The following is a 25,099-nucleotide window of genomic DNA, read 5'->3' as shown; positions in this document are numbered from 1 at the left end:
ATAATCTTTCAATAAATTAAGATATTTTTCAACAGTTGATTTATTTCAACAACTCAATTCCTAAAGAGAAACATATTATGTAGATTAACTGCACACAGACTGATACTTTTAAAGCTTTTATTTTTGCTACTTACAATTATTTTCCACTTACACAGTGGCGGTTTCTGGGCAACCACCCAGGGCGGCATCTTGTGGGGAATCGCCTACGTCCCATTTGCCATTCTGAGCCCCTCTGCTCTTTTTTCTGACTTTTTTGTTTTTCAAACAATAATAATGGTGGCAAGACAAGCGTAGGCAGGTTTATTTGTACAGCATTTCTCAGCAACAAACATTACGTCACAGAGAACTTTGGACTACTGAACACCTATTGCAGTTTTGTGGATTGCCTCCTTTTGGGTATGTCTGCGACTCTGCAGAAAAACTGTGAACTCATCAACCTTCCACATGTTTATAAGGGCTGCATCATGGCCATTACATGACATTTCTGTTTTACAAATCATTTTTTATTGGTTGTATGTAAAAATTCAAATAATCTCAGAAATGTTCTTCAGATTCCATTAGCTATATGCGATAACTATCCACGTTAACATAAATAAAAGTTTTGTACATAAATTAATCTCGATATTCCTTCAAATTTTCACTTTTAGAAATAAAATTCCTTTTTAATAATATTCTGATTTGGTATCGATTGACAATAAGGCTTCTTACAAACTTCTTTACAAGACATTAATAAGTTTTTTATCATTTAATAAAAATGGACAAGAAAGAGAAAAACTGACCAGTCTTTGCCAAATCTGTTTAGATGTGTATTTCATGAGTTTTTAAATGAAACATTTCAGACAAACCTTTAAGCACATTGAACATTTGTAATCATAATTCTTTAGCATATAGCATTGTACTTTATTATTCCAATATAAATATCAAAGAGAGCTTTAAAGTAAAGTTGTGAAGCAAACCTACAACAAGTTAGTGTTTAATTTAGCAACTCTGGTTGAAATATGAATAGAGTTGGCTAAATATTTAGCAATACTTTTAGTCATTTAATTAATGCATGATGCGATTAATGATTTATAAAGTGTTAACTGTTTAGTTCCTAACATATTTATACACTGTCCATTAGCTAGTTATAAGGTGAGTCTTATTTATTTTGAACATAATAGAGTATAAAATCACACACATGGACAAAGAATGCAAAGACACATATTTTGTAATACAATAATCTTAACATGCTTGAAAAGGAGCATGTTAACAGCACCATGTTTAATGATTGCCCCCGAAAAATATTCAAGGGCAAAAATAAAATAAAAAAAATTCTCCATTTAATATCACAAAAAACATTATTGTGAACAACTGGTACAACAATAAATAACACGTAATATTTTTTAATTTACCTTAATATTTACATTAAGGTAAATGTAAACATTAACATGAATGGTTGTTTTTTTTTTAAATAAAAAAAAACATTTAGAAAATGTTTTTAGTTTATTCCCTCCCAGCAACAAAAATAAGAACTGTCTTTTACAACCTTTGTTATATTCATCCAAATGAAATGGATGGGAATGCCAAAGTCTGTTTCTAAGTAAAAACATGCTGGATTATACATATTACATAATAATAATAATAATAATAATAATAATAATAACTCAAGGAAAAAAATTACATTTAAAATTTAAACTTGAAAAAATATCCTAAAAAAGAAACTACTAAAAGTGTTAGGTGAACACATTTGTGCCATTCTTTAATTGCTGTCAGGGGCCATAAAAATTAATCTAATGGCCACAAATGGCCCCCGAGCCGCACTTTAGACACCCCTGCTCCAATGTATTAAGAAGCACCTGCAGTTCGGTAAGTTTAACAGTTTTAAGCACTAAATTCTCAGCTATTCAACATTAGCATGGCTTCGTATCGCCTCTAGACGACATGGCCCGGTGCGTCATGTTTTGGGAAAAACTCAAGTTTTCACCTCGTTCTCACGCATGTTCGTCCCGGAAGCAAAACCGAAGCAGAAAGCGATGCTGCTGATGCAGGTAGGTCTCAGATAGAAACACTGGGCGGGTGTGGGCGGCGTTTTAACTCCTTTATCCTCCTCCCTCATCAACTTCTCATGGATAACCTTCTCGTTTGTTGTGTCATTGCGCTCAAAGAACATGTCAGGATCATCAACCTGACCGCACTCATCCCATTTACCCCAGAGCTCGGCTTTCTGCAGCAATGCGTCTGGGAACAAGTTCGACAGCACCTTTACTTCCCTTAAACTTACAGTAGCCTACTTGGTGGTTTTGTTTTTTCTTATTTCCTCTACTTTAATTGCGCTTCGATACCTGGGCGACCTGGGAGAGTAACGCATCCGAGGCGACGGGCGGCGAATATGGAGGTAAGAAATGGATTATTCTGTGAATTGCACAAGTTAAAATAGCTCCTTCTGAACAAGCTCATCCATCCTGTACGCGCTGTTTGCTCCCAACTGTGCAGCAGCTGCTATAAAATTATAAGCGGCGCTGTCAGATTTGGCTGATAGTGTGTGTGTGTGTAAATGTGTGTGTGTGTTGTTTCTCTCTCTCTCGCTCCGCGTTCTCCCTCTCTACAAGATCACCACGGAGCTCTCAGAGCATCAGTAGTGTCCAAACATCCCGTCAGCCGCGCATCGTGTCTGACTTTCTCTTTCTCTGCGGCGATCGCGTCTCCTCAGCATTTATCGAGGCTCGTCCCGCTGCTGCTGCTGCTGCTGCTTCTATTTCAAATCAAGCGATTCGTGAGAAAATATTAAAGTGCTGGCTTGTTCTGTAACCTCAGCAGGGTCAATGTATATAGACGCGTTCAAACGGATCCTCTTTGAAAGGCTGAGCTGCTTGAAGAGAATGTGTGTGTGTCAACGGCATGGCAGGTCAGTGTTTCACTCTTGTTTTTTGCCTAAATATGAGAAATTTGAGAATCTGTTGTGTGAAATCCAAATGTGTATGTGCGTGTGTGTGTGTGTGTGTGTGTGTGTGTGTGTGTGTGTGTGTGTGTGTGTGTGTGTGTGTGTGTGTGTGTGTGTGTGTGTATGTGTGTGTGTGTGTGACTGGCAGCATGGTGTCTGGTGAGTTTGCATCTAAAAAAAGTCAAAAATGAAATGAGAGTTTCTTTTGTAGCCGGTTTTGTTTGTTGTAAGTTAATTTGATATGGATGATATGGCTCTACACCCATGGCTGCACGATGTTGGGGCGTCACATCCTTTAGGGGAAAAGTTATAAGTAAGACTTCAATACAGTATAGGTTATTTCTGATTTAAAATTTTATTGCATTGTTAATGGGAATCTGGACTGTATTTGATCATTTTTTTACTTAAAATGTAAAATACGTGAAATTCAATTTAAAATGTGACATCTGTATGTGAAAACATACAAATTATTAGTATTAGTCGTAGTAGAAGTAGTGTCCCTTTGAGATCTCAAGATATAAAGGACATTAAAAATAAAATTTTGAATAATAACTATTATTAAAGCTGTGCAGTGGCGCAGTTGGTAGAGCTGTTGCATTGCAGCAAGAAGGTTCTGGGTTCAATTCCCAGGTCTTTCTGCATGGAGTTTGCATGTTCTCCCTGTGCATGCATGGGTTCTCTCTGGGTGCTCCAGTTTCCTCCCACAGTCCAAAAACATGACTGTCAGGTTAATTGGTTTCTCTAAATTCTCCCTGTGTGTGTGTGTGCGCATGGTTGTCTGTCTCTGTGTTGCCCTGCAACAGATTGGCAACCTGTCCAGGATAACCTCGCCTGTCGCCCAGAACATTAGCTGGAGACAGGCACCAGCACCTCCTGACCCCACCAAGGGACAATATTATTATTAATAGTAGTGATACTTCCCTCTTCTTGTCCTGCCATCCAGCTAAATCTCTTTTTATCCCAGGTCATTTTATATAAATGACCTGAATAAACTGAAAACTTGGTAATCTGAGTTGTATATTAAGTATATGGAAAGTTCAATGGAAGGAAAAAGTGTGGTAAAGCTAAAAAGTTCACAAGCAAAAGGAGTAGTTTGTTAGATAACTAAATAATCATGATATTGCTTTAGCTGATCGGCTTGTTCACTTATCTGACCTGCAGTTCAGTGAGAATGGTGAAATAATTTAAGCATAAGCGTATTTACTGGTCAGTGCATGTACAAACTTTTCAATATAAATTGATATTTCTGTTTTAAAAATCACATTTACTTGGTCGTCTAAATATAATAGAAAAGTTCAGTTGTTTGATTAAGTGAAAAATGTAGATTTGTTCCACAAAAACTCCTGTTTTTAAGCTTTTATTTCTGTTTTTAGGAGATTAAAATATTACATCAGACCAATAAAAAAAAACATTTCAGTACAGAAATGTCGGCTTAATGAAAGCTGTGTTTAATACCTGCTTAGAGGTATTTTTAATCTGACGAACGAACCCCATCAGAAGGAAATTTCTGGTAATATTCCAGTTTGGTGAGATGAACTTTTGTTTAAATTTTCTAAAAAAGCAGATCTGCAAAGGAACATTATGTGTTAAAATACATGAAAACAGTATAAATGCTTTATTGGTACATATGAACCATATAACAACAACAATGATAACTAAGCCTTAAATTATTTTTGAAAGTAATATCTTTTCTGAAAATTGTAAAATTAAATAAAAATGTTAATGTACATTTAAGTAAAACAATAATCAGAGAAAGGTAAAAATAATTTAAACAGCTGATTTAGGGTAACTACAGTGGTTGACGCTAAATTAAAGATAACCAAATGCTAAAAATATGCAGAAAACTACCTTTAATAATGTGATGGAGTGTCGCTACGAGGTGCGCAGGAAGCGGCTCGGCCGAGTCGCTGGTTCTGTTAGTCCATCTGAAAGCTTAAGAAGCTTCTGCGACTTCCCTGATCCCGTTCCTGGATTTGTTTTAAATTTCCAATCTCCTCCACAAATTGGTTTAATGAAATCTAAACAGAAGCCTTTGTTCAGCACACCTGCTCCCATTTTGCCAGCAATAACTCACACATTCAAATGTATACTGTGTGCTTCGCAGCCAGGTGTGCGTGCGTGCACAGGAGCGTGCACGTGAACTGGAGCGTGCACCAGAGTGCCTTGCAGCAGTGTGAGGGTGAGAGGTGTGTGTGTATGTGTGTGTGTGGCTGTCTGTTTTTCAAGGTGTGTCTTGGTTCATTTCAAAGTGTCTGCTCTGAATCTGAAGCATTAATTCTGTAATTAATTTGAGGAGGAGTTACATTTCACGTTGGGTTGTCTTCACATGCGGCTCCCATCCTTCGCTGTGCCGAACCTCTGGCTTTTATTCGGTTTGTTTTCTGCTTCGTTCCAGCTCCCTGCCCAAGTTTGAGCCACTAGTAAGTGGGAATTCATGTTGACGTATGAGCACGACTCGGCTTTTTACTGCTAACAAGAGGGGAGGATGAAGTGAGGGGCACATCCCGTCTGTCGTAGTAATGCGTGTCATCTGGGAGTTGTTGATTGTCTAATTATGTTTCTCCTGCGTCCTTCGGCATCATGCATATTCATGCTGATGTTTTGAGGTGAGGTGAAAGCGTGTGGGTGTGTGTGTGTGTGTGGTAGTTTACCCTTGACGGTGCAGGTCTACGCAGGCACATTCTCCCATATGTGGTCCAAACCTTTGCTCCCAGCCACTGCATTTGAATGCTGCAGTTGTAGCCTGCTCTATTCTTAGTTCTCAACTGTTTGTGTGCAGTCTGGTATGAAAACAACAACACATTGGAGCCAGAAGTGTGGCGCCATGTGCTTGCATATTTACAGATTAAAGGTGTTTTCACACCTGAAAATCTAGTAGACTGAGTTCGATTTGGGAATGTTTGTTACATTTTCAGCCGCTGTGGTTCGCTTTCACACTGGACTGTGTCACACAACCCAAACTAACTGAAAAACCTGTTTCCCTCCTCACCTGTGGGGGTGCTGCACCAAGAACTACTGAAGGAAATGACTTGAAAACCTCTGAAAAAGACAAGAGCGCAACTTCTTTCTTCACAAAATGCAAACAAAATGGAGTAGCATCAGATATGAGCAGTTGTAGGATTTCTCCTTTGTCTTTGGGTAAAAAACACAAGCCATTTCTCCCTCTAGAGCAGGACTATCATGTTTGTTTTGGTTATATTTACCCAGAATCCTTGTGCCATAGTTTGCCTCCTCCTTTTGGAGCGGTCTTTTGTCCGCTTATTCGAACTGCACCAGAGTTCACTTCAACCAAGCCATAGTTGAAGTTTTTAGGTAGACCAGAGTTTGATTGCACATTCACACCTCACCAAACGAACCAGACTTTTGAGACAAATGAACTAGAGTCTGATTAAAGTGGACTAAACAGGGCTGGTGTGAATGCATCCTAAGTTTTGATCAACCAAACCAAATTAAGGGTGTTTTTGCACTCAATAGTTTGGTACACTTGGTCTGATGAAGGACCAAAACGGCAACACTTGTGACAATTTCAGGCACTGTGGTTCGCTTTCACGCTGCACTGAGTTAAACGATCCAAACTAAATGAAAAACATATTCCCCCTCCTCGCCACTGGGGGCGCTGAACCAAGAACTATTAAAGGAAACGACATGAAAACTTCTGAAGAAGACATAGAGCAACTTTCTTCTTCACGAAATGTAAACAAAAATTAGCATCAGATTTTAGTGATAGTGGGAAAAGACTACAAACCATTTCTCACGCTCGCCCTGGATTATCATGTTTGTTTTGGTTATATTTACCCAGAATGCCCTACACTATAGTCCACTTCCTGCTTTTGGAGCTTCTCTGGTCCTCTTTGCATACACATATGCATTCAAACTGAATCAGAGTTCACTTCAACCAAACAAAGATTGAAGTTTGTAGGCAGACCAGAGTTCGACACAGAGTTCACACCAAACAAACCAGACTTTCTAGAGAAACAAACTAAAGTTTTATTGAAGCAAATCAAAACAGGGCTGGTGTGAATGCACTCTAAAATTTGATCAACTGAACTGCATTTTGTGGTTTACTCTAACTTAGCTGGGAGATCAGCAACTCCTCAATGACCAGGCATGGAGTTACAGCTTTCACACCGTTGTATTTGAAATATCAAGGAGGCAATGAGTGTATCCTTGAGTGAGATCTGAGTTGGACAACTGGGATCAATATGAGGAGGAGAGACAGGCGGCAGGAGCAGCAGAGGGTCACCTTCATCCATCCCCACTGAATCAGCAGTATCTCTCCGACTCACACACAGCCACACGCTCAAAGGCTTGCTTAGGTTACAAAACTACGACCTCACAAAAACGCTCATTATAGTGAACTGAACCTTTCCCCCATTCGCTGCTGAATTATTCATTTTGTTATTATGATTTTAGCCGCTCCTTTATGAGGCTGCAGCGCGCCTCTCTGTTTGTTCTCTTTTTCCTCCCAGGCTGTATCTATTTTCTGTTTCATCCACCTTTAATTTTCCTAATCTCTCTCTCACTGCGCTCCGCCTCTCTTATCCATCAGATAGTCGAGGAGCAGATCTGCTCCGTTTAATTAAAACGGCACTTCATCCTGATGAGAGCTGATCTTGGATGGCAGGCAGGGGAGTAACCAACTGAAGTTTCATATTTTGTCACATTACAACCAAAAACATCAGATTTTATTTGATTTATCAACACTAGATCACTAAAAGGTCTGATCATTTGTATTGAGTCAGTACTTTGAAGAACCAAGTCTTTTGTGATTTATGTGTACCAGTTTTGCACATTGAGATTCAGAGTGTGGACTTTGACTGGGCCATTTTGATATTTTTTCATGTTTTTAAGTGAAATAATCTGCCAGTGGAACTAGTACTTTTGTTTTTTTTATCAATACTAAGACGTTATCTACTTAAAACAAGCTCTTTTATCTTGCAGAAAAATTACTTGTGAGTCAGTTTTGTTCATTTCAAGTTTACTAACATACTTGCACTAGAAACTCGGCAAAAATTACCAAGTAACATTTTGTGATTTTGCAGTGTGGGATATAATTTTATAACCTAAATTTGTTTTAACTTTGGCCAGCCTTTTGTATGAGCGGGGATTACCCGGGATTAAGTAGATTTTATTTACTAATTATGTGACTTCTGAAGGCAATTATTTCCATATTTGATGTGGTTAAGTAAAAAGGAATTATTAATGCATTAATTTATGCTTTTCCTTCTTCATATTTATGCAGTAGAAAAGTGTGATTATAACAAATTAATAAAAAACCTGTATTGTTGACATCAATACTGATACTCTTGACCTTTATGTGGTTTTGTAATTTTATAATGCATTACATTATTAAAAATATCATTAAATAATTTAATTTACCACTAAATAGTTAAATACATAAATAATTTATTAAATACATTAATAAATAATTAAATATATGAAATGCTGAAATGTGCAATTAAGTAATTAAATGTCCCATGAAGCTGTTAAATCTAACTTTTTAAATTATGAATTTAAATAATAAAATAAAGAAAACTTCCATTTAAAACCATATTTAATCCAAATTGTTTTGTTCAAATCAGGGCAGAATTTCGACAAAGTTAGTAGGTATCTACAAAATACTTTAATAACATGATTTGAGTTCATTTTTCCTAAATAAACAAGGTATTATTTGAGAGTAATTTAAAGCAAAATCTCTTCTGAGGTAGAGTTGAGAAAGTTCAATTCCAAATTAAAATTTTATCTTGATATAGATATCGATCCGCCATGTTATGCGCTGCTTTTTGTCGATGCGTCACAGTAAAATACATTGAAACTAGAGGCTGTAATGAAGCAAAATGTGAACAAATTGAAGGCGTAGGAATGTTTGTGGGGTAAAAGAAGCCCTCTTGTCCCGCTGGTTTTCTGCAGAGATAAAAGAAGCGCACGCTGTGCTGCATTCCCCCTGCCTTGACCTTGATCCCTTGACTCTAAATATACAGTTTCCCCACAGGGAGCGTCAGGGGGCGGCTGTGATCCTTCCAGGTGTGTCTGCAAACATTTGTGCTCATCAATGATTAAATATTGTTGTGGTCAACACCAGAGCAGCTTTAAATCCCACACCGTTGTAGATGTAGGGTTTACAGCAACGACTGTACTTTTTATTTCATGTGCTGCAGACTTTGTATCTTCTGACTGGGGGTGTTATTGAGCAGGGCCGGCCCAAAGCATACGCAGGCTTACCTGCTATTTAGGGTCCTCCACGCCACCAGGGGGCCCCAAGAGCATCAAACTGGCATGATGGAAAATACATGCAGCTCTGGAAAAAACTAAGAGCCCACCGCACTGAACCCGACTGAAAACCTCCTGATTATTCCCCAAATATTGATTCCTGAAATCTTCCTGAGTTAAAACATTAGCATTGTTGTTTCTAAACTAATATGAACTTGTCTTCTTTGCATTATTTGAGGTATGATAGCGCTGTACCGTTTTTGTTATCTTGACCATTTCTCATTTTCTGCAAATAAATACTAAATTTTTGCTTTAAATTTCAGAGGCATGTTGTCAGTAGAATAAAAGAACAATGTTCATTTTACTCAAAGTTTTGCCTACAGAGTAAAATAAGAGAAACTGGTCATTTTTATCAACCTCTTAAAAGCTGTATATAAATATTAAATAACATTGAAAATTGCAAACTAAATGCTATTAAATATGGAAAAACAATTTCTGCATTGTTTTTATAGATAATAAGGATTAGTCTCTTCCTGTTATTGCCACAGTTGGGGAAATATAAGATATTAAATTTAGTGTTTCAAATAGTTAAAACAAAATGGCAAACTTAAATACCACTCTGCATTTCAAAATCCAAATTATTTTTCTTACTTAGTTACTCCTGTAAGGTTAAAATCAATAGTTATAATAATGCTAATTACAAATTATGCTAATGATAGAAGATGTGTTACACACAAAGTAGTTTAGAAATGATAAATTGTTTGGTGTTGACATGTTGCTATGGGGTCCACCCAAGAAAAGCTGCTGAGGGCCCCAGAAATGCTTTTACTGGCCCTGTTGGTGAGCAAAACGCCTCCGCAAACGACAGAACGAGGATTTTTTTCTGTGTGTGTTTCTCAGCTCACTCGCGTATAATCTTTTATTTCTAAATCTGTCACTGCTATCTGTTTTGTGTTGAGCAGTCCCGTGCCCTAGATTTGAAAGTGAGCGAGCATCAGTGAGGGTTTACTACACCCCACGTTGCTCCAGTGTAAATGTTGGGAGGGAGAAGTCAGAGCGCTAACACTCTGCCGAACCGGGAGACTTCTCCGAGTTTGTTTTTCCGTCTGATTGCCTCTCCACTTGTATTTAATTTCAAACGAATGTAGGGCCTGTGGTTATTTAAGATGCTTTACTTGGCTGACCCTCTGCGTTTACACAGGAAGACGCTAAAGGATTAGCAGCAGCAGCGAGCTTCATCACAAGTTTCAGGGATGAGTCGACCTTCCTTTACTAAAAATATCTTTCCTCTAATCATTATTTACCTTAAAATGTCTTTACTGCAAATTAGGCTTTATCTCTGACAGATTTAATTGATCATATGTTGCATCTTTTCAGCTATTTATTAAACATTTTAAAACATTTAAAACAGCCTCCTACAGGGGTCTCCAAATATTTTGCCACATCAATCAAAATCGTCAAATTGAAAGTAAAAAAAAAAAAACTAAAATAAAGCAAAAGTAGTCTTTTTTTTCTTTTAGTAAAAACCAAAAATGTAAAAAGAATTTTGCTTTATTTTTTATTTTTTTAAAAAAGCATCTAAGTTTCAAATTTTATACTGGATTTGTTTTTTTTTTTGTTTTTTCAAAATGCTTTGTAATAAAAAGACAAAAACTTTGTGTTGTATTTAACATTTTCCACTGTAAGGAAATGATGATTATAATTTTACCCTTATTACAAATAAAAAGTCTCCATCTGCATAAAACTCCTGTGACAGACGAGACAAAGTCGAATCATTCTTGAGTTGCATGTGGAGGGCCGAACAAATCAGTCGGCTCGGGGGCCACAAACGGCCCCCGAGCCGCACTTTGGACACCCCTAACCCACTGTTAAAATTAGCACACAAAAAAAAATTAATAAATAATCTGGATCCTTATAATTCTATTACAAAGTTTGTTTTTATAATAGTACAGGTTAGAAGTCTTAGAAATGTGTTAATATTAAAGATAATTTATGCGTTACCCAAAAATGACATAAAATGTAATTTATCTTTTGTAAAGGCAAATCCAGGACATGTTTTGTTTAAAGATTCAACAATTATCAAATTAATTAAAAAGTAATTAAGACACTAATAAAAAGTAGATGCTTTGATGAGATATTAAGGATTTTCCTGAGTTGATTGAAGTCGATATTGAACTTAAAACACAGAGCTTTAAGGTTTTCCAGTCATTGAAATTAAACATGAATTAATTGTACGAACTCTTTGGATGACTATGTTAGAGCGTAAATTGTTAAATTGGTGCATTTCCAAAGCGTTGTGTCTCATCTTCATTTGTAGCTGGTAGCTGATGAGAAGCACATTGATCTTTGATCTGTTATGATCTGTTTTGTACAACTAACAAAAACTACAAAAAGCACAAAGAGGGTCTCACCTTAATCACACCTCTAACAACACAGGAGTCTATTTTTACCCGACTCACCCGTTCATGTTCTGTCAAGCATTCTCAGCTCTTCATTGCTTCTACTATCTCTCATCATTATTCCTACAACCATTTGATTCAATCCCATATATTAAATTAAATGTTATTCATTTTTATTCCTCCCATTTCTCAGTAATGTCCAACCCTCTAAACCTCATTCTGTCGTCCTTCTCATCCATCAGTCAGTTTCATTTAGTATCCCAGCGTTAAAAGTGACATGTTATTCTTCCTTGAACAGGCTAATATAGTTCTACAGTCTACAAAACGTTTATTTTGCACAAATCATTGCTAGATAATGATATTTTAGTTTGCTCAGTTCTGCCTATTTGGAGCTATTTTAGGGTGTCTTGTCACTTTAAATCCAAATAACTACTGCTGGCCATGCCCCCCAACTCAACATTCACTCTCACACATGAAAATGACTGAAAACAGATGTGCAATTATACAACCGTTCAGCTTTGAAAAGCAGAAGTGGAGCGTCCTGCACAACGAAAAGGAATGCTGCAAGTGGTTTCTGAACGGTAAGTCAACAACAAAACATTTGTCTCTTCCAGCAGCCATTGTACAGCGCATACAGTGGTAAAATCAGCTGACCAAACGTGCAGGAACTCAACTTAAGTTGCTAGGTAACGGGGCTGGGGTTGGCTGGGGCAACGGATCAATGCCCAAAGACTGAAACTAGGAGGTTTTTGAAACGGCTTGTTTTCCAGACACCAAAAAACATCAACGTTTTTTTTTTTTTAAATGCTTGGGTTGTTTTTAGAAACAGTTGAGATTAAAATAGAATTACAAAAACATGCAAAATGTGAATTTTACATAATAGGTCCCCTTTAATAATGCCACTCTTATCTCCATAACCTCATCCCCCTCATCCCTCATTCACTATTAACCCTCTTACACTAGTTTTTCCCAATTACTAACCCGTTTATCCTTTGTCAGTCTCATCTCTAATTCCTAATCCTTTCACTCCTCATTAAATCTTCCTTTGTCGTCCGAAAGACCTCATCCATCAACTTTACCTGCTTTTTGGCTCTCATCCCCCCTTTTAGTCCCTCTCATCTTCCTCATCCATTCATCCATTAGCCACTATTTGCTCTTCTGTATGATTTGTAGCGTCTGCAAAGGTTTAATCTCCAAAGACTCCAGCATTAAATGTCGCCACATTCTCCTCCATAAATCTTTTGAACTCACTATTGTGGCGCAATCCCTGCCGGTGAAATGTGAACACATCTTTTCTTATATAAATAATCGACATCACGTAACACTTGTGTGCTGGATTTAAAGTCACAGTGGTTGGGCAATTAATCCAGAAATAAATCGTTTTCTTTTTGAAACCGTATATAAAAAGGTTAGCTGGTGTAAAAAGAATCCCAGTCCTTTTCGATTGTTTATTCACTGCCAGCATTCGCTGAGGGACAAATGAAGCCTCAGACATTCTGGTCACATTTTAGCTGACAGAACACACAGTCAGTCCATCAATATCCACCAAAATTCACATTTAGAGAAGACACCCTTTCACTGCATTGGACTGTCAGTTACACACACACATAAAAAGCAGAAAGGCTTCCAGAAAATGAAACACACTCTAGCTAAACTGATTGATTTCAGTTTATTGTATTACTGTAGACATAATTTGGAACACAAGTAAAATTTCCAGGCCAGTGTACTGGCCTGGAAATGTATTGTGCCCTTTCAGTTTTCTGTTGTCATTTCAGGTAAACAAACAGAGAAAGGCAGTTTTCAAATTATTATTTCATCTAAATTTAGAGAAACATGCTATGCAAACTAACCTTGACCTTCGTGAAGCTGTAATTGTCCAAACTGGGTGACGGTGGTAGACGTTTGCTGCGCAATCAGTGCGTTGCCGGTTCAAAACCTGGAATCTGACTAAACAAAAATGACTAGCGGGGTTCCTCAAGTCTCTGTTCTCGGTTCTCTTACTAAATTACTGAATATTACAGGATTTCTCACCACGTACCGTCAAAGCTGGGTAGTAACTAGTTATATTTACTCAATTACATTATGTTTGTTTATTTTTACCATGCTGTACTTTTTACTTTTACTTCAGTAATTATATTTTGAAGTATTGCTACTCTTGTTTGAGCAAAATTTCAGAATTTTCTACCCATTGAATGAAACATGTTTTAACCAAAAATTCACCAGGGATAGACACACACCTGAAATATTTTTGTAAATTTCATAAGTTTTTTTATTGAAAGAAATTGATTTGGAAAATTTTTATTTTGAAGTATTGCCATTTTCGTCCTTAAAATACCAAAATTTCCACTCAACTTTATACCTTGGTCTGTCTGATGATGTAATTTCCAAATATTAAATGATTGATAATTTGATCAATTTCTCAGTACATGAGTAGACTTTTTACCAAATACGTTTTTACTCTTAGTTGAGTAATTTCTTGGACGGCTACTTGTTACTTTTACTTCAGTAATTATATTTTGAAGTAGTGCTAGTCTTACTTGGGTGCAGTTTTTGGGTGATCTACCTGTCTCTGCAGACCAATGACACACAACTTTATGTTTTTCTTTCACCACATGAGCACAGTCCAGCAGCTCCACAGTTACCGACGGCAACAGAGGGGGAGGAGCTGCCAGCCACCGGTTGCTGTGGCAACCACCAACGCCAAGAGCAGCAGAACAGAACTTAACTTCTGGAGAAACAACTTCTTTACTGAACAAAATAGATTCAAAGAATAAATAAACTTCACATCTATAATAATGTTAAACTATAACCCTGTTCCACATGAATATTTTAAAGGATTTATTTGGCTCCAGTGGCTTTTATTTGACAGTGAGTGACAGGAAAACGGGTTGTGAGAGAGAGTTAAGCAGTTCAGAAAAAGTTAACAGGTCAGGAAAAATTCAAATTAAAAAAACAAGCATTTAAAAAAAAATAAAACTAACATACTGCAGCTTTAAATCAAGACTGACTTACTGCAGTTTTCACATTATATCCTTGTTCTCTAAATATATTTGCTTTTGATGTAATTTTGCTAACTCCATTTATCTTCCTTTAAAGTAATTTGAACATAAAAACTTTGCTTTCGTTACACAGTATTTTTAACTAAAACAAAAAAATAACTACTGGCACACAAACACAGTTTGATTAGGGAAACATTTCACAGTGAAATCTGCTTGTGTTAAAAGTTTCCTCACCTTTGCCAAAGTTGTACAAACTGGGCTGCGGTCAAAGCCGATCATGTCAGCCAGTGATCTACAAGCTGAGCGTTGGCTTTGATGAGGATGAGGCCCGGCATCCACATAGACATCAGGAACATGCGGAGAGTCACGAGAGCTGACAGTCGGAGCTTTCTTCTTCCACTTAGACACTTTCTATTGATAATGGGGGGAAAAAAGTGAAATATATGTGCATTGGACACAACGCTGCACTCAAAAACACCATTTTAAAACAGCTTTTGAACATAAAATCAAACATTTGTATTTCTGCTCATCCTTCTTCTCTGTGAGGATGCTTAAATAAAAATAGCTTTTCTTTTTTATTGTCTTGGCTCGACGCCAGCTGAACATGCGACTCCCTGGCAGAGAGTGGATTTGTGAGTGCCCTGGATTTATAACAGTCTCAGAGAGTAATTGTGCATCTCAATAATTGCTTTTCCTGCTTCTTATAATATCTGGGAGCAAAAATGTAATAAAAAAATGGGTTAATTTCCATTTATTGCTAGGAAAACTCTTTCAGTGGAACAGTGTGCACTTTAGGCTTTACCTTGAAATAAATCTGCCGGACAAACTGTTGTTTTCACAACCTTGGTAGAACCAATTTAAGCAAAGTAATTCAATTACTCATTTATCTTAATTAATGCGTATGGTGTACACTCCGTTTTTTGCTTGAAGGTCTTTCAAGAAAATCATGTGGCCCAGTGTAAAAACATATTCCCTCTTGCTTCAACTTCATTGATTTAATTTGACATTGAAATATTGAACTTTTTTACAAAATTAATCAATGTAACTTTAATAAATTAGCAGTTCAACAAGAAACCTGGAATTACGGCTTAGTTAATTTGTCATGAAATAAATTTATTTCACTCATGAGCAGCTGGTTTTTATACTAATCACTACAAAGTAGACAGACAGACAGACAGACAGACAGACTCATTGATTCATTGATTTGTTGGTAGCAGTATGTCAGACGACTATTAGGACCAAAAGTAGATTTTCACAAAAATCTCTGAAATTTTGAGATTAATCTCATAAAATTTCCTGGAAAAAAAAAAACTCAGAAATTTTTAAATTAATCTGAGAAATCTTTGAAAAATTTTTTTGATTTTTGACATTTGGAAATTTTCTGTTTCAAATTAGAAACTTTTTGACTTTTAAAACTCTGAAAGTTAGGATTTTTTTTTTGTTTTTGTTTTGTTTTTAGAAAATTTACTCTCCAAACTCAGAAAATTTCTGAGTTTCAAATGTAAAAAGTTCCCAATTTGAAACTCAGAAAATTTCCAAAAGTTTAAAATTTTTAATTTTCTCAAAATTTCTGAGATTAATTTAAAAATTTCTGAGTTTTTTCTAGGAAATCTCAAAATGTTATCTCAAAAAGAATTTGTTGTTTTGGGTTATTTTATTTTATTCTTTTTAGCAAATTGTCAACTTTTCAAAATCAGAAATGTCCATTATGGGCTTTATCTCAAAAAGAGTTCTTTGTTGTTGTTTTTTTGTGTAGTTGTTTTTTGTCTTTTTTTAAAGCAAATTTTCAACTTCTCAAGAGATTTATTTTTGGCAGAAATGTATTCCTCCTTTTTTACGCCATCGTAGCCGACAAAGAAAAGTGTAAAATTGCCTAAAGTATAAAAATTAGATTTAAATAAGCTGACATAGTTACTAGCTATGCATTATATAAAAATGTTAAGAAGTCAATGAATTTGTATGTCCCGTTATATTCCAATGTGTGATAGATTTACTGAAAAGTTGTAAATAAAGGAAAGTTTTTATGTAATATTCAGCTTTTTATGTAAATGAAAATGTGAAGAAAGTTTGGATTGGTACTCAGCCCTCCTGAGCTTTTCCAGATCTACTTTTTGCTGAAATTACTGCGTTATGAAGGAAAACCACAGCATGATTCTGCCACCACCATGTTTCACAGTGGACGTTTTACACCAACTATTTTATTTTGCACATAGACTCTGGTTTAATCTGACCGAAGCACCTTCTTCCACATATTTTTAGTATATAAACAAGCGTACATAAAGTTCACAGTAGAGTTATTTTCACAGCTGTTTATACCAGGCAGTCAGAATAATAACCGCCTCTGGCCTAAGTTTTATGCTTTGTGTCTAAAGTGTTACACTGTAAAAATAAAACAAGATAAAGCCAAGCATAGCCTCTAAGTAAAATATGTGTGTGTGTCACACCCACACTGCCTGACTCTTTGGTTTGAAGTTACTACAGTGGAGGGGATCTGCAGAGATCCTGAGCTTGTCGCTGCTGGTGAAGACGCCGGTGAAACGTGATATGTGTTTGTCAGCTCTTCTCTGACCTAAAGGTCAAAAATCTCAATGCAGCATTCTTTTTATAGGGCTGGAAATCTTGAAATCCTATATTGTGTTCCCCTAAACCGGATGTTTATGACTGTAATGCATGTAATCCAGACAGTTTGTTATTTTTAGCCATACTTACAGTTTGGCTTGAAAAGACAGTAATTTTGTTATGTTCGCTGCTGTAGACAATAAAAATATCCTTCCTGAAATGTTCATTCATCATCTTGTGCTTACTTATAAACCAGCATTGGTCCAACAGAGGAAAAAAAAATCTTTTTATAGATATTAGTCCTAATGGGTTTTGTCATTTCTTGGAATGCAATTAAGAATGAAGATGACTCATTCTAAGCTTTGGGCCACTTTCTAATTTATATCCACTGAATCACTGTCTCAATTTGTTCATTTTCAGCTAAGCTGACATGTAGCGGCGGCCTGTGTCTGTTCAGGCCAGTGGCGTCGACCAATCAGAGCAGACCTCGGTTTTACGGGGGTGGATGTCCTTTTTAGGTTCGATTTTTAAAGCCAGTCTGCAAATAACATAAACCGTTTAAATGAAGCACAAATTAAAAAGTGATTTCAGCCTCCTGTTTGGAAAAGTGTGTTTAGAAACCCTAAGTTCGGCATTTAGATCAACATATTTGTCCAAAAGAACAAGCAGGCAGATTCAATTATTCAAGAATTAAAACAGAATAACTTGAAGAATGTTTTCAGAAGCATTAGTGAGACTGATTACACACAGGATAATCTGAACATTTATTTTGCCATAATATTCTTTTGAAACTATTTAGCAAACATTGTGTGGTGCTCTGATTCTTTTATAGGGCTGAACAATAAATCAATAGCAATATATATTGCAATAGTGATCAATATCAATAGGCAATATACTGTATCTGATAGAATGTCAATAATTTGATCCAGAACCACATAGCGTTCTGGGAGATGTAGGCAAAGGAGAAGGTTTAGTCCCTCAAACTCTTACGACTGGTTAAGCTAAGCTGGTGGAATCAACTGGCCTCACTCACCCTCTGGTTACCTAGCAACTCACTCGTTCTTTGGTTGCCCAGCAACAACCTGCGGAGCAACTGGCACAGCTGCAGTTTAAAGTTCCACCACTTTGCCTCATAACAGCTTAAAAATAAAACAATGGCTTGGAGTGAAAACTACGGATAAAACCGGAAAGGTAAAGCCACCAGTTTGGTAGTATTTCAGATATTTGAAAAAAACAAAAAAAAACAAAAAAAACCCAAAAAAAACTAATTAATAATTATCTATATATATATAAAACACTTATATATGATACACTTATATTATGATACATTTTTCAGCCATATCGTCCAACCCTAACTTTATGCTAATTTTAAATAAATGTATTGTTGTCAATAACTTTTTATACCAGTCGTTCAAATTAAATGTAGACTTAAGTTCACTTAAGTTATTTATGCATTATGCGTTTTGACTAAAGTTCGAGAGGTTAGAGTCCTTGTCAAACGGCGTTTTGACTAAAGTCCAAAGGGTTGGTGTCCCAGTTGACGGCGTCTCAACTAAAGTTCTACAGCTTTTTATTTCTCTTTCTCACTGTTTATGTTTTAATTATGTTTTTTAAATCTCTTTCTCACATGCTGTTTTTATTTTAATTATATAAAGCACTTTGAAATGCCTTGCTGCTGAAATGTGCTATACAAATAAAATTTGATTGATTATTTTTTATGTTTCTTATATGTATGATCATAATTTCAAAACTCATGTCAGGATTTTAGAATCTGATTTTTATTATTTTTATAGTGGAATTTGTAAACATATTTCATGGTTCTTAATCTTTTCAGAGTGGACTGGCATTTATAGGAGACCTTTATGCAAAATTTAGTTTTTGTATGTTTTCGTACTTCCATTTGGGTCTCTACTGCTAAAGTCCAATTGCTAAAAAAACATGATCTAAGAATGATTTTGTGGAAAAAATGAAACCTATTCAAGGAAGCGCAGTAGGTCACCTTTAATCCAGTTGCAGTGACTTTGGTAGTGCTGTGTCATTGTTCATTTTCTTGGGTGTTTCCCTATTTGGATCAATAAAGTCGTCTCATCTCAATTTTGGAAATTGAGTTTGGACATTTTTGGCTGCAGCTCTTCAGCCACAATGACATTGTTAGTTGGACAACGTCCCCAGTAAAAGTCCTGAATAATTAACAGTTTGATATTGGATAGGGTTGTAAAAGCGTGGCTTTGTGGGGTAAAATATGACATTTTACGATAAGTGAATCTTTTAATAAAATAGCACAATCTCACACAAAAGTTTATTTGCTTTTCTCACCATCCTTTTGGTATCAAACATATTAATGTTTGGTAACAAAATAAACTTATTTGTTGTTCATTCTTGTTTGTCACAGTTCCAATTGTTTTAATTATTGCTGATTTTCTTGTTGCATTTTAAAGCCTTACTTGAATGGCATGTTCTCTTGTCTTACCTATTTTGAGAAGTGGCAAAGACAAATGGGCTTTTGTTTGAAGTTATATTTGCAACCTATGGAAAATTAAATCTTATAGACACTCTTATCCAATAAAAAAAGAAAATTGTATAGAAATTTTAATTAAAAAAGGCTTCAGTTCAGTCATATTTAATAATAAATATAGCACATTTAAAAACAACCACTGACCAAAGTACTTAACAGTTATTAACTATCATAATAAAATACTGTGATGAAATAAATAAAATGCAAAAATGTCAATATTTTTCAAAACTATCTGGCAAAACACCAGTCAAAAGGCCAGACCTGAGTTGGATTTTTCCTGAATAAATAAATTTTCTGCAATAAAAGATGAATTTATTTTAAATTTTTATATGTCTTTTCCTGAGTCATCAATAAATTTGTAGAGTGCCATCCATAAATAATCTTTGAAATCAGATTATCTTACAAAAATAGTTTTGAACCATTCGGTTTAGTTAAAATTCTTTCACTTTAAGATTGCAGGTGATGCAGCATAAACTTTGCTGCTTCAGAAAAAAAGATCAAGCCCCTCCTCATTCAGTCTCACCTGCAGCTCCTCGTCTCTGAAAAACCTTCTGAAATCTGTGACACGTCCGACCGAGGAACCACTCAGCGGCAATTATCAGCCCGGTGCGCCGCTGCCTCTCTCTGCGTTTCTGTGAGCAAAGCTCCGCTTGGTGACAGTCGGTAGTGTCAGGTTGTGTAAAGCAGAATTCGGCTGTGTGAAATACACAGAAAAAAAGGAACTCAGCTTGCCTGAATTTTTTAGGGTGTGTTTCATACATGCATAATATTTCTGGAATATTAATGTTTGATCAAAAGAGATTTATCTTCAAACACTCTTCACTACTTTATGTTTGCGTTCACACTGCTGCCTGAAGTGACCCAATTCCGGTTTTTTTGTTTATTGTTTACCCTCATGCGATCTGTATCTGATCTTTTCATGACAGCCTGAACAACACAGATCGGACTTTCTCGGTGCGACTCAGGCTGCTTGAATATGTGGTCCTAAGTCCGATATCGGATCTTTTCAAATGTGACCTGAATCTTAGCCTGACCGTCACATCACTTCGACATTTGTCAATGCTTTTCAAACGTCACTATCTGCGCCCTGATACGCGCATGCGGGCAGAAAAACAACGACCATGACGGACGATAATGAGGATTAAGTTGTTAATATGCTGCTCCGGTCGGATAACAACTTCAAAATCGTAAGCTTTGGTCCACCGTTAGCATCCTTGTTTACTTCCGCAAACACTGAGCACTTCTTCTTCTTCCCGTGTCCCGCATGCGCCCTCTGCTGCGCATGCGGGACACTTTCAGGTCGTTTGCAGTTCACAGGAGAGATCACATACAGGTCGCATTTATTTGGAAGTGTGAACTACCACGGTAAATAAATAAATAAATAAACAAATAAATAAATAAGCTAGATTTTAGAAAATCGGATTTGGGTCTCCTCTATGAACATAGCCTATATTGAAGAGAATTTTGTGGAGTCAAGTCCATGTTTGTGTGCAAGCTTTGCCAGACATGCATAAACAAGGATAATTTTAGGAGTATTTAATAAGTTTCAAATTAGATTAATCACATTTTATGTAAGAAATCAGGATTAACAGACTTCTCATTATAATATTATATATACATATATATTTATTTATATATATATATATATATGTATATTAGAGAGAGTACTCCAAAATGTGTTTTCTTAAACACATAATCCCATTAATGTGTTGCTTATATTTCATGTCAAATACTTAATGACACCCATTATGGCATGTATTAAGTGTTGCTGTTTTAAGAGGAACATAGTCTAGTCTTGGGTTCTAAAGTTTAAGTCAGTTTAAAAAACAGTTTCGTTGGATTTTTCAGGGGATCTAAGCTAAATTCACATTTTGCACCTTTTTATACTTTCATTTTGATTTCTACTGCTTCTGTCCAAGCGCTTCGAAAAAAGCACCCAGACTGATTTTTGGCAATACGTTTTTTTGGTGTCTGGAAAATGAGCTGCTTCTATTGATGGGCACTGCCCCATCACCTAGCAACCCAAGCAGAGGTCCAGCACGTTAGTCAGCTGGTTTTACCATTGTGTGTGCTGTACAATGGCTGCTAGAAAGGACAAGAAGGCTCTACTAATCCTGTTCAAAGATGTACTGCTGTCTAATTGTGCATCTGTTTTCAGCCATTTTCACATGTGAGTGTAAACTTTGAGTTGGGGTCTTGGCCAGCAGCAGCTTATTTGGATTTAAAGTGACAAACATCTCAAAATAGGCTGAACTGACCAGACTGAAATTTCATCATCTAAATGATTTTGCAAAAAAAAAAAAAAATGTGATGAACGTCTCTTTTTAGCCCATAAACCTATCCTAGCCTGTTTAAGGAAGCATAGGTCACCTTTAAACAATCTCATTCAATAAAAATGTTAACACTGTAGTTTAATTTAACATTTCCCAGCTGGTGCAGCAGATAGAAACCGGGACGTGTTGATGTAGCTGTGAATCTGCTCAAGCAGATTGTGATATCTTTCAACCTGAATGTGAAAATATGTTTTTCACATGTGGTAGACAGTCGATAATGGTTTTCTATCTAGACCTTTAAAGGTTGACACCCGATTCACTCAGAACAAAAGCACATTGTTTATCGTTTCTCTTGCCACTTATCCCTCTTGTCCATATTTCCCCTATCACTCCCATCTCTGATTCAGTCTCATTTCTCAACCTTCTCATTAGTTTTTCTCCATTTCTCTCCCGTATTTCCCTCTGGCCAACCAATCCCTCCCATTCCTCATCCATTTCATCCTTTATTCAATCTCATTGCTCTTATCCTTATTGCTGTCCCCCATCCCTCTCATCCCTGTTCTCCTATTTAGTCTTATCTCACATCCCTAACATTTATCATTACTCTCTTACCTCATTCCTTATGCATTTCATCCTTCTCATTCTTATTTTCTCTTTCTTTTGATTTCATCCGCTCTTGTTATTACAGGTATTTTGTTCTCTGCTGTCTCCTTGTTCTCAAAATAGCATATAAATTAATAAACAAAGTAAAAAAAAAAAGGATAAATGCTTGGATTTTGACACAAACATCAACCTGTGAAATCTCTTTCTGGCTATAAAAATCAAACATAGATCATTGTCCGCATTATGAGATCTATATCACATTTAGAGCCAATCACATCTGTGCCTCACAGGAGCACAAGCACAGCTGTAGATCTTTTTTTTTTTATTTAAAGGAGCGTGAGTCAGCAAATAGAAGGTCATAATTTTACCCTGTCATCTTTTAAATGTCACACGTTTCCTTGTTACAGCAATACAGAAGCTAAGATTGTTTGGAGCTCAACGATCTGAGCTTCACAAAGCGCAGTATTTAAGAATGACAACTTATTGTCGTTGAATTAGAAGAGACATTGGTGAAACGAGCGTGCTCGGTCAGTTTGTGGCATCCGTCAATGTGGCGGGGACGAGTCCAGGTCTGTCTGTGGACCTGACAGGCTGCGGCTCATTAAACCCCCGTCAGACACCAGGAGGTCAAGACGACAGCAAAATCTCAGGCGAATGCATGTATGCATACCGCATCTGCAAAAATATGCACAGAGGCAGGAGAGGATAATACTCCAAACCAATCAGATGATTTATATTCCACATTTTAATCTGAATTGCTGACCAGTTCTGAGAAATCTTTAAACGGAGCACAAAGAGAATTACATTGTTAAGGTTGAAGCCCAGGGGAGCATATTTGTCAGAACATGTCTCGACATTGCATGGTGAATTAAAGCGTGATTTAATTTGCTCTCGCTTATATTTTCCTCTTGTAGCAAGCAGTGCACCTGCAGGGTTACTCTGCTCTGTTTTAGGGCAGATGGCAGATTGGCTTCTGGGAAGCAGGATGACAATGTTGCTGCAGAAGGCTTCACAGTGGGGCAGACAGAGGAAGAATGGGGCCACAGTGTGGCATGGAGGATGTGATAAGAATAAAAACTTGTTTATTAGTGTTTTATTCCACTGTGCTTTAACAATAAACAAAGTATGACATGCATGTTTTTTTAATTTTTACTTTTCCTGCAGGGATTCCTGATGCAGCAGAACCTGCGTCTAGTTTTATTTCTGAGCTGCTCTTTTGCAAGGTCAATAAAATGAGTCGTATGCCAACCTCAGGCTGTGCCGTTCCTCTCCATCTCTCTTTGACCTTTGTGCTTCCGTTTTTCCTTTCCTCCCTCCCTATTCTCTTCGCATGTAAGATTCATATATGTCTATTAGTATTTTTTAATTGTTTTAAATGATTTCTCTTCCTTGTTTGCTGGTCAAATCACCTGGGATCTAATGTGTGTAGCAGAGAGGAGGGAGAGAGGATGGAGCAGGATCTCTGTCAGCTCCGCCTGTTGAAGGGCCAGTCAAGGGGAAAGGATTAGACATATTCTGTCCTTCTCACACGTCGACTTATCAGGTCCACACTATTAGGCTACTCAAAGAGAGGCCTGTGTTTGAGTTGTGTTGCACAGCTGGTTAAAATAAAGGGTTAGGATAAAAGAAACATTTATTTCATATTACAATACAGAAAATTGCATCTTATAGGTTTTACAGAAGGGAAAGGAATGTTTTTAGAAGCAGATACGTCATTTTAAAATATACTAAAACAGATAAGAACTGACAGAGTGTGAAAATTTTAACACATAAAAATTTAACACTAATATTTTACATATTTTTGCATGTTTTTCCATTTGGGTCTCTACTGATTCTAAAAACAAGCCAAGCACTTAAAAAAACACCCCGACATTTTGTTGGAAATAAGTTAATGTTTTTGGTGCCTGGAAAGTGAGCTGTTTCAAAAATCTTCCAAATGTAACGTCACAAATCAGCAGGCACTGCCCGTTACTTAGCAACCCCAGAAGAGTTCCGCCTGTTACCTAGCGACTCCAGAAGAGTTCCGCCTGTTACCTAGCGATTCCAGAAGAGTTCTGCCTGTTACCTAGCAACTCCAGAAGAGTTCTGCCTGTTACCCAGCAACTCCAGAAGAGTTCTGCCTGTTACCTAGCAACCTAAGCTGAGGTCCAGCATGTTTGGCCAGCTGGTTTTACTGCTGTATATGTGTTATTGCTGAATTATCATCCAGAAACCACTTTCTGCATTCTTGTTGATTGTGCAGGATGCTGTACTAATGCTTTTCAAAGGATGTATAATTATCTGTTTGCAGCCATTTTCATGTGCAAGTGCAAATGCTGAGTTGGGGGACGTGGCCAGTTGCATTTTATTTGGATATAAAGTGACAAGATGCCCATAAACTAATATTATTTTAGAAAATATCTATTAAAAAAAACTCAAACAGGCTTTTATTTAAGTAATTCATTTGTTGAGTTGATCTGAATTTTAAGTTGAAATAAATAGAAACTTTAAACATGCTTGTCACACAAGATTGTAGTTCTTGGGTGGGTCATTATCACTCTGGACCCCCCCCCACCCCCCAAAAAAAAGATTTTCCAATAATTAAATCTTCAAAACAGAAAACTCAATTCATAGATTAAGTT

General features: G+C 36.6%; 1 protein-coding gene across 6 annotated transcripts in view; it reads left to right on the top strand.

Moving 5' to 3' along the window:
- Positions 1 to 1,860: 1,860 nt before the first annotated feature.
- The window catches only part of magixb (MAGI family member, X-linked b), a 68,535-nt gene continuing 45,296 nt past the window's right edge, over positions 1,861 to 25,099 (top strand). For 2 of the 6 annotated variants that reach the window (XM_016672209.1, XM_016672208.1), the window contains exon 1: positions 2,420 to 2,884. In XM_016672209.1, the coding sequence (XP_016527695.1) occupies positions 2,802 to 2,884 (83 nt within the window). In that variant the 5' untranslated portion in view covers positions 2,420 to 2,801. Of the gene's footprint in view, positions 2,375 to 2,419; positions 2,885 to 25,099 lie in introns of those variants that run through there. The other 4 variants (XM_016672206.1, XM_016672210.1, XM_016672202.1 and 1 more) reach the window with 4 other exon arrangements.

This window comes from Poecilia formosa, unplaced genomic scaffold, assembly GCF_000485575.1.
Source record: "Poecilia formosa unplaced genomic scaffold, Poecilia_formosa-5.1.2 Scaffold57, whole genome shotgun sequence".
In the NCBI taxonomy this organism is placed as follows: domain Eukaryota; kingdom Metazoa; phylum Chordata; class Actinopteri; order Cyprinodontiformes; family Poeciliidae; genus Poecilia; species Poecilia formosa.
The sequence above is the reverse complement of the archived record's forward strand: the minus strand, read 5'-3'. Positions and strand labels throughout refer to the sequence as shown.